Source organism: Glandiceps talaboti, chromosome 4, assembly GCF_964340395.1.
Source record: "Glandiceps talaboti chromosome 4, keGlaTala1.1, whole genome shotgun sequence".
NCBI lineage: Eukaryota > Metazoa > Hemichordata > Enteropneusta > Spengelidae > Glandiceps > Glandiceps talaboti.
The window spans coordinates 16,972,815-16,983,158 of NC_135552.1; the positions used below are offsets into that span (position 1 = coordinate 16,972,815).

Genomic DNA, 10,344 nt, shown 5'->3' on the forward strand with positions numbered 1-10,344 from the left:
AACATTGTCTACGTGACAAAAGTGAAAGTAGATTCAGTGTTACAGTATCAGATAGATTTACACAAGAAAAGTCAGTGACGTAATACTAGTTGGCCTGGCAACATACTCCATTTCTAGAATACTTTATATATTTAGGAGAGTCACGAGGCAAAACCATTTCCGCTTGTCAATGAATTCGTTGATGTGAATAAAAGACCCACAATGCAATGCATAAAATCAGTTTAAATTTAATAACAATTCTGTTGAAACGATGTTGAAGACAGCTTATTGCGTCTATATCGGATTACCTAGTCACAGAAAGGTGCATTTTGGTACCAACTTACCTATAAAATAGAATTACCACAAATAGAAAGAGCCATTTATGTCAAATAATATAGATGCAAGGCTACAATGACATACATTCCAAAAGCTTGTACATCGATCCAAATGACGCTTTGATTTATTTGGTAACAAAGTATCTACTAAACAGTCAACATTTATATGAAACAGTTAATATCCGCAGCAAAACTATTAAGGTAAATAATATTAAACAAACGCTATCTTCGTAACAGTAAACTCCATTCATAATTGTCGAAACTGAAATATTTTGAGCTTGAACAAAACACCATATACATTACTATATGAACATAAATAGAAATAAGTCTCCCCGAACGAAAATGATATGAATTTACTGTTGTTAAACGAAGACAGCGTTTGTTTAATATTAGCACTTCAGCTCAACAGGTCACGTGATCTATGAAACCAGCTTGTGGTGTTCTTTTGACAACTATTGTGTTTTGCATACGATTCAATTCCATTTTCACAAAGAATCGTCAACGGAATTGCTTTCTCGAAGAACATGTAATCCGAGAATCCAACTAATCAATGCAACGTACTCCAAGACATTTGATGTGATAATTTTTATCTTTTATTCTTTAAATTATCAGCTGTGTGTGTAGTATCTAAAACAAGAAAGTTCATTTATTTAACAAAAAAAATACAAAATAGATTTATACATAGATTGGAAACATTGAATTAACTAGCCCTGTATTACTAAGTGTAGGTCTATAAGCCTAATAGACCATTGCATCGTGAATTAGTCTTGGTTATTGATTAGTGTTATCGACGATTCTTTGGATTAAAAACTATAATCCTCTGGAATAAATTAATGTTAGAGTGATACTTTCACATGTGAGAAGTGGTGCGTCTCTTAGATAAATCTTATAATCTATTCACAAACACACAATTTAACAATATTGATCTTAACTTACTTGTGAAGTACATACGATATATGACGGTGATCACGTGACGTTCACGTGCTAACAAAAGATATAATTTCTTCTAATTTAGTGTCAACACAGTCTGTTCTCTCTGTTTATATAACAAACGTTTCTCTAGCACCAAGCATAATGAGGCCTGCCATGTTTTTTAATTTCCATTTCTCTGTGAAATAGCATATCCCTACTTTACTACGGACAAAAATCATATTGAATTGTCTCATTCAATTTTGTTATTTTTGTAATACGAGATATACATAATTATCACGTGGAAACATCTTAATATACATTCACTATTTTATCTGTGTATGTAGTGCGGAAGGCATCAATTAACGTTGTTGTTATTATTATACTGTAGCCTAGTGTCTGCATACTTTTTATGGTATTTCTGTTTCATATGATGGCTAATCTTTTATTGAATTTCTGAAGTTCTGTTTTGAACAAGTTGTCGATCTTTTAGGTACATGATAATGACGTCCAAGTGAAATCCTAATCTATATCCAGAGATGGTATGATTCATTTTTTACACCCATTTTGTACACCCTATATATTTATATTATTTTTGCACATCAGTGCAGGGAAATCGAAATCTCACGGATTGTTCTGGATATAAAAATGATCAAGTGCATTAGAGTTGACATTTACTCATATATTGATATTCTTAACATTAACATAGCAACATTGTAATTACTAGTAAGTATGATAACACTTTTTCTGTCAATAGTTTTGCTTGATTTTCAACTGACAGTAAAGTTTTTTTTATGCACCAATAGTTTTAAACTTACCATTGTACCATCGAACTAAGCCTACAGTTCAAAAATTTTGGTACATCTAATTGTTCCTAGATCGTCCAGAGGTAGAAATACAAATACAGTGGGCTAATGGAAGACTTGAAGTATTTACATTTCAACGTTATTCGCCATCTAATAAAGAACGACTGAGACGAAGGGTACACGATATACATTGAATTAGCGACAAACTCGTTTTTTTTTCGATGATAATTCATCATTCTAAATATTGTGTACACCCGAAGCTTTATGGAAGAACTGCAGGGTCTTAATGGTATGTATGATGGACGATTTTGGTCATATCGTATTCCTTCACGGTCTACTAGTAATGTTTGTCACGTGATGACCCGGGAGGGAGTGCAGTACCGCAAAGAATAAAGTATAACCATCACTAATTAACGGCTAGTCACATTACAGTATTTAAAATGTACAATGCAAAATTGTTACATGTCATAGAAGTTGAACAAACAGTGCTATTCTCATCAACATTAAGTTATTTCTTCAAATATTTGTAATTATACTATAATTATACACGGTGACATTTTGAACCCTTGCCAGGAGTGAACAAAGATATTTCGATGCAAAGACAGACATTGTGAATTTGTCACGTGATCAACAACCACGCTTTTCAATACATAATTGTACTTTTTAACGTAATTTTACTTGGCTTTTAAAACCAATTTCATAATTGATGACGTCACTATGACTGACGTCATCGTGTAAGTGGTTACGTCATGATCTGAAATATTACTAGTACTAAATTCTACATCATCTTACCAATTATTATCTAACCGTATTTGTTTCTGTCTTGAGCTTCATTATAATAACAATTACCAGTTTATAACAATTCACACATCTGTAAAATCCATCGGATATTAAATTGCTTTTCAGGCAAGAATTCTTCTCACGAGTTTTATGTACACAAGAAACTTGTATTTTTTAAAAATATTTTCATTTCTGAATTGATGAACCATCGCAATTTTGTGGCGAAAATTTGAAATAAAATACTGACTAGATAATACTGATAAACATAGACTGTATTAATTTTTAAAAAAAAGACATTTCCTTTTTAGAAAGCCCTGTCAAAATTATTTCCCTTTCACTTTTGGGGGGAAAAGTTTGAATAGTACTTTTCGTAGTTTAAAAAAAATGGATGTTGAAATTATTCTACCCAGTGTCTTTGTGTATGCACTCGGTCGTGTACTCTTCATATATGTACTGCATTGTGTATACACACTGCCACCATGTACCCCTCACTCAGGCTGTGAAAGCAATTAACTTATTGCATTATTTATACCCTTTAAAAGTGGTTCATCTCATCTTGTTTAAGTTAGGAGAATTTCTTTTTAAATAAAACACAATATCCCAAATATAACGTTGCCTGTTTCGGTGGTACGTGTTTCACATCGTGTATTCGTGCCAACTTGGACCGCCATGATCGCGATGATCCCGATTAGCCGATGAAGTCGTCGTATTCCTTACCACATAGTTGGACATTTCGATGCCGCTGTCCTGTCGTCTATCGTGGCCCGTTGAGAAATATCGAAATCGGAACAAGTCACTGAGAAAGTATGCCTGATGAAAAATGAGAGAAATGGATTACTTAGGTGTTCTTATATGGTAGGGATACCTCTCCATCACAAGATGATTGAATACAACAGTTTTATAGTAGAAACATCGTCACTTCTCATTCCATACTATACTATGTGAGTCGGCTTGGGCGGGAAACGCCATCTTTTTTGCTTACTTGGCTTGACCGTAATAGTTGGTATCTGATGACACATTTTATAAATACCTCTGTGTGCACTTCGTTGATATTTCACAAAATGTTCAACTAATGGCCGTCAACATGGTCAAGGCTGAGATAAGCTATAAACGTTCCATACTGAGATAAACTCTATAAGTGACCGGATTTTGAACAGCAAGTCGTGCACATCTCGTAGACAGAGTTCAAGAGAAAATGTCGGGACATACATGTATGATAAAATAAATGATATTGGTATTTTTTCCGCTTCAGTAGTTCCAAGTACTTTCCCGCCAACCTAACACCTCAATATGAATTTGATTTTAGACATACATCATGTAGATAGATTATGTGAATCTATAAAATCAAAGTTTTTAGCTAAAATGGTAACTTTTTTTCGAAATTTTCAAAAAATATCTTACACATAACAACAAATATCTAAGTATTGACGAAAAAGTATTTACCATTCCGACGGCAATAGCGACACCAAGAACAGCGCCCCCTATGACATCACTCAGAAAATTATAGAAATCGTAGACTCTCAACAACGCGATTGCAGTAGCACCCAAAAGACATACTATCTGGAGTAATGGTTTTACCAATCTTGCACCCCTCCAAAGTAGACGACCTTGGATGTACATCTAGAAAAAAAATGTCACGGAAAATTTAAGTGGATTAGAATGACGGTTTTCACTGTGTTTAATAGTAACGGTAGGTCTTAGCTATAGACTATTGATTACACGCATGTTATACATGGGTTTCTACTAGAAACGGAATAAAGAACACTTAATCCATTATCTTATCAATTTATCGAGAAATATGAAATTGGTTATTGGTTGTGTTTAATCGGGCATGAAATTAAGATACACCAAACTTGCACTGTGACACAGTTACATACAGAGAGACAGAATACACAGGGGGCACAATCATACACTTATCAACACATGTACAGCACGTTCAAAACAGTGTTACTCAGTACAATATTTTACAGTGGGTGACAATTAACGAAAGAATATACACAGCCCATATTAATACTGGGTACCTCAGTCCTAGATTATATAAGCAAGGTCTTCGCAATCATTTTGTAGAAAGAGTTGGATGACGTTAAATTGAATCTGTCACGTACATTGCCTAATTTGAACATGAGGCTACAGACAACAGACAAATGAAAATACTCACGGCTAGGAACGTCAGGGCATAGAAAGCTATGGCCGCATGGAATGATGGGAAAGATTCTCTGTAAAAAAAAAAAGAAGCCAAAATGAAGCGTAAATAAGAAACATTGTTGGCCTTAGGATTACGGTCCATTATGAGCCTGAATGAAACTAACTTTGTATAAGTGCTTGCATATACATTGTAAAGTAACTCATGTACATAAATTATGAAACAGACTGAGTTCACAACTATAGAAAAGTAAATGGACAGTAAACTTTCAATAGTGACAAGTTAACACTTCCCTTGATAAACGCAAAGAAACAAACTAACTAACAAAACAAGCCAACACGATTAAATAATTTACAGGACTCAACATTATACTATAAAAGTACGGTGGCGGATGTAAGTCTCAATCCGTTCTAATAGGAAACTTGCAATCCAGACTGAGCATGCTCAGACGCAAAGGATTATGGGATTATCTGTGGTTATCATAATAATTTATCTGGACCTACCTATAAAATAAACCTCCCACACTGGTCAGGGTAAATATGAATTGATTATTGGTGGTTATAAACAATGTAACAATATTGTTTACGATACTAATTGATTAGTATTTATTGTCACATTTCCCATGATACAACATTCAACATGGTTGGTTTGCAAGTTCCCTATTCAATCCTTGTTCATCACGCCACTCTTCAAAAAACTCCACCCTGTGTTTAGTTTCGATTACCGAGACTCTCACCGCTGGAGGCTCTTCTACGAGACCACCCAGACGATTGGGGTGGTGTCATAGGCAGAGAATACGGCGGCGAGAGTCTGGGTAACCGAGCCTACTCTGTGCTTACCTCGCCTTATCAGCCATGTCTTCATTAGCTGTACAAGGCACTCCAAATATGAGACCAGGCTGGGAACAGTTGAATTTACTTTCGTCCGGTTTACACAGCTCCCAAAAGTTTGGACGAAGAGCACCAACCAATCGTTTTATGAGGATAGTGAAAACAAATGTGATGCTAACACCAAATAGATAGAGACCGGCGATTTTATACATGTTAGCGATGAGCGGATTGACAGTGCATCGACAGGGGCGACACTGCTGACGTTCCGGGTAATCTTTACGTAGTCGAATGCAGTAAAAGAGGATCTCACCAAACATTAGCTGTAAATAGATAAATAGATATGATAAAAAATATAAATAAATAACTAAATAACTAACTAACTAACTAACTAAATAAATAAATAAATAAATAAATAAATAAATAAATACACATATGTAAATAAATAAATAAATCAATTAATTAATTAATTGAAGACGTAACGATTGTGTTTGTGTTTTTCTTATTTGATTTATATGGAGATTAAAAGGAGTTAAGAGATCGTCTTTAACTTTTAGTATTAACTGTCAACCTATTTAATGTACTTGATAATAGAAAAGTCACAACAAAGAATGGAGAAAAAAAGTCGCGAAATTTAGGAAAGACGACCGGCCGGTCGGACAGACAGACAGACAGACGGAGAGCAAAAAACAAAACAAACAAAGCAGGAAGGCAAAACAGACAGACAGACAGGCAGACAGATAAACAAACAACAACCAAACAAACAAACGAACACACATACACACACACACAGAAATCAGAAATGCGGAAAGACCTATCAAGTAAAAAACAGAAAGACAAATGAATACATACATACATACATACATACATACATACATACATACATACATACATACATACACACACAGACAGACAGACAGACAGACAGACAGACAGACAGACAGACAGACAGACAGACAGACAGACAGACAGAGACTAGACAATAACATATAACAGTATACAATGTCAGTACTCACTATAATGATAAGTCCAGCTGCAGCTATAATCAAATATAGTTCAGGTATGGTTTCATCTCGGAGTGGATACCGGATATCGACGTCATTACATCTAAAGCCTCGATCTTGTGACGGCAGATAATCCAACCCATAATAGTATGGAATAACAACAAGTGCAACTAAAAATGGAAACAGTAAATATATAATATATATAACATATACGCATACATGTCACACCATGACATATGTCATTCGTGAAAACAGGGGTCAACAGGGCCATACACAGTGCCCCGTTGCGGATGTGTTGTGTATGTTTTAACCACCTGTTGATTGTTACCTTGACAACAAGAGATAAGCTATATCGAGTGATGAAGATGATCATACATTTTCAACTGAGACTGGTCACCAAAATGTGCTGCCTTAGTATGGAGATTAATTTGATGAAGTAAAATTTACAATTTGTCATATAGGAATGCATACAGTATTATGTGTATTTCAGTATATTATGTGTATATTCGGCCATATAAAACAGTCAGCAGTCTTTCAATGCGGACGATTTACCAGCACGTTATACTTTTCCACAATTACTATGCAGATAACAATTATTGTTGTAATTGACTTTTATCGACATAACTGCGCATGCCAAGCTATAGTAGAGTTATGTCATTATCGATTACAAATCCGTCCGTACGTGTACGTATGTATACTATGAAATCAGTAGCTACATTGCCATCTTATCGAAATTCTTGTAGCGCTACGATATAGGCATGGTCACAAATAGAAAGTTATGCCTGCGGTCAATGATAAAGACTTCAGTAATGTTAACCTCTGTGTTTAAAATTACTCAATAGTGGCTTGCTGTGCACGTTGTACAGCGTCTATGTGAATACAGTACTTCGTGATTCATGGTCTAACGGCATTGTCTAAAGGGTGTAAACAGGGAAGCCATTCCCCCTCGATCTATTGTCTATGTTCAAACACTAATCGTCTTACAGTATCAACTTGAACGGTCGTGTCTATACACAAAGAGATAGAGCAGTAAGGCCCCCGTCATTGCTTTCAATTAAACTATAAAAAACGTACTACTACACTATCGAGGTCAAAACAACCATTACTCGGAATGATATGCAAAATATCTTTATCATTAGAATTGATCGACTTCCTCGGTTTTAAATGACAGTTTCATAATTACTGTACAACCGAGATAATACAACGTTTGTAATAATCGTATGATTTAATAATACCATTTTTTTTGTTTATGTCGTCAAATCAGACCATTATGGGATTACAAAAAAAATGAAGACCCTGATACTTCCGTAATGGAGAGCGAACTGATCGTCCCACTCATAGAAAGTTGTATGTACTAACTATAGCATGCAGTGTCATATCTTTGACTGTCATCTATTTGTAATAAATACACAGTCAATATGTCAGTTTGTGGAATGCCTAACGGAGCTGTCATCCATGGCGTACTGTTTCATTGTAGTTTTCACAACGGTTGTCGCTGTCCCCATGTTTTGGGCACAACTAGGAAGTATATTGTACCTGTCAAGTTGTGTTGGGATTAATTTTCACGAGGTCAGTCTGTCAAGAAGAACGGTGGTGGCTTAACTGTGTTTCTTCGGACAGAACGGACACGGAGATTGCATGCCGTTTGTGTACACCCTCGAGCTTGCTAGTGTTTTATAACTGTCATTTATATAAAAAAGACTATTGTATTCAAACAATAAAACTCATTGGGAATAAAGTATCACTCACCTGCTCCTAGGAATATGACAAAATCGACGAACACGTTGAAACATCGAATGTCCGCCATGACACACGATTTCCGATCTATTGAATATTATAAACAGCACTCGGTGTATATACACAGACTTCCTACGGTCAGTTTTACATTACAAAGCGCTATACAATACATACAATAACGTTGGTGTCAAAGACACAGCGACTACGAGACCGCAATACAAAAGCGATGCCCTTGCCCCGTGGGATGAAAGAGATTATGGTTGTACAGGGGTTTCGAGTTGAGTTCATCAAATATAGGCAAATCTTACAATACACCTTTTGAACCTCGCTTATGCGCGCGAAGAGGAGAACAATACATACTAGACGTTTGTTTGTTTGTGCACCTTTTATTGACGGGGTACTGTCCATCATGTATTGGTATGCTCCTTGTACCCATAGGGGTGTGGACAACCCATACATCATTCTAATATTAGAAATTACAAAACTTCTAAAAGTAAACAGTGTCCTTGCCAACGCTGACAGTCTTATACGTGTAAATATTTTTTTTAAATCAATAAAAGGTGGCCGTTTCTCAGCACAACATTTTTAAAATGGTGAAAAGAAAGATTTAAAAAGTGTATGTATGTATGTGTGTGTATGTATGTGTGTGTGTATGTGTGTGTGTGTGTGTATGTGTATGTGTGTGTGTATGTGTGCGTGTGTTGGTGTTGCTAAGTGATGCTAAGTTTCAACTCATAATCATATATCAAATGAGTTTAGAGACCTTTAGAAATTACAGAATGCTATGAATGTCAAGTTGATTTAAATGGATCCCGAATTAATAATAACTAGAACACACACGCTTGTATACATTGTGGTGTCGCCTCCTTGTTGTCAGTGAATGTTTTTTCCCAGATCCTGCCATAGAGGGCGTTATTTTGAAGAAGAAGAGTTGATTGATTTAATAATCTAGGATCATGGGAAATATAGAAATAAATAGGGCGGCCCAAATATGCAATTAAAAACAATAGCCTGGTGGAAAACAAATAACCTTCCAGTCTCAGAAAATATATCTGTAAGCCGCAATCTATCCCCAAACTACAACATGCATGTTTGTTTTTTGTATTTTCAGTGCTTTTCATTGCCATTTGCTGGGCTAAATGTCATCACTGTGAACAGGAATTTTCACATAAATGACGTAATTCACGACTTCAACATGATTATATATAAAATTCTGGTCTGGAATCAGTCAAAATAACAAATGGTATTTACAATCAATAAAGTTATGAAACACAATAGTATTCTGCAGACTTTTCTTAACGAAATATTGCTTTTTTTTTTTAAAGATATACAAATGTTCTGGTGTATATGAGAACACGTTCAGCAGTAATTCAGGATCACAAGTCTTAGATGCAATATGGCGCAAACGTTCCGTATTGTGATTCTGAAACTTGTAATGTACTCGGTTTGAGAATAATTTGGGTAATTTTGCACATGACAGCAACGTATTAGCTAACCAATGTACTATGATTTATAGCCAACAACATTACATAGTTACGGCAACACAGTGCCTACATTTAATGAAATTTCGTCAAGGATTAGTAGTTGTAAAAATTAAAAGTTACGACTGGATGAAGGAGGTGGTAGTGGTGGTTGATTTACAGTGAAAAATTACCGAGGTGCTTACAGCGTAGTGATAGTCGGAGACAATTATATTTAAGAAATTATATATATTACTACCCTTTGGAGGTTACCATATATTTATTTTATTGGAATACAGAGTACTGATTTTAACGATAGAAGGTCAGTTCTCTCAAACTATGTCATTTATCGAGTCAAGTGTTT

The 10,344-nt window shown here is 35.2% G+C and overlaps 1 protein-coding gene across 1 annotated transcript; it reads right to left on the reverse strand.

Moving 5' to 3' along the window:
* Positions 1-930: 930 nt before the first annotated feature.
* On the reverse strand, positions 931-8,593 carry LOC144433990 (phospholipid phosphatase 3-like). The gene is made up of 6 exons (XM_078122426.1): positions 8,533-8,593; positions 6,796-6,953; positions 5,792-6,102; positions 4,968-5,025; positions 4,253-4,429; positions 931-3,619 (listed from the first exon to the last, which is right to left on the reverse strand). The coding sequence occupies exons 1-6, from the start codon at positions 8,588-8,590 to the stop codon at positions 3,446-3,448; spliced, it is 936 nt and encodes a 311-aa protein (XP_077978552.1). The 5' UTR covers positions 8,591-8,593; the 3' UTR covers positions 931-3,445.
* Between the last annotated feature and the right edge of the window lie 1,751 nt (positions 8,594-10,344).

Excerpts from the sequence above, each read along its gene's own strand:
- LOC144433990 (XM_078122426.1), bottom strand. The coding sequence starts at position 8,590 with ATGGCGGACATTCGATGTTTCAACGTGTTCGTCGATTTTGTCATATTC. Across the intron at positions 6,954-8,532 it reads TGTCATATTCCTAGGAGCAG|TTGCACTTGTTGTTATTCCA; the intron begins GTGAGTGATACT and ends TTCCATTTTTAG. Across the intron at positions 4,430-4,967 it reads ATGCCCTGACGTTCCTAGCC|ATGTACATCCAAGGTCGTCT; the intron begins GTGAGTATTTTC and ends TTTTTTTTCTAG.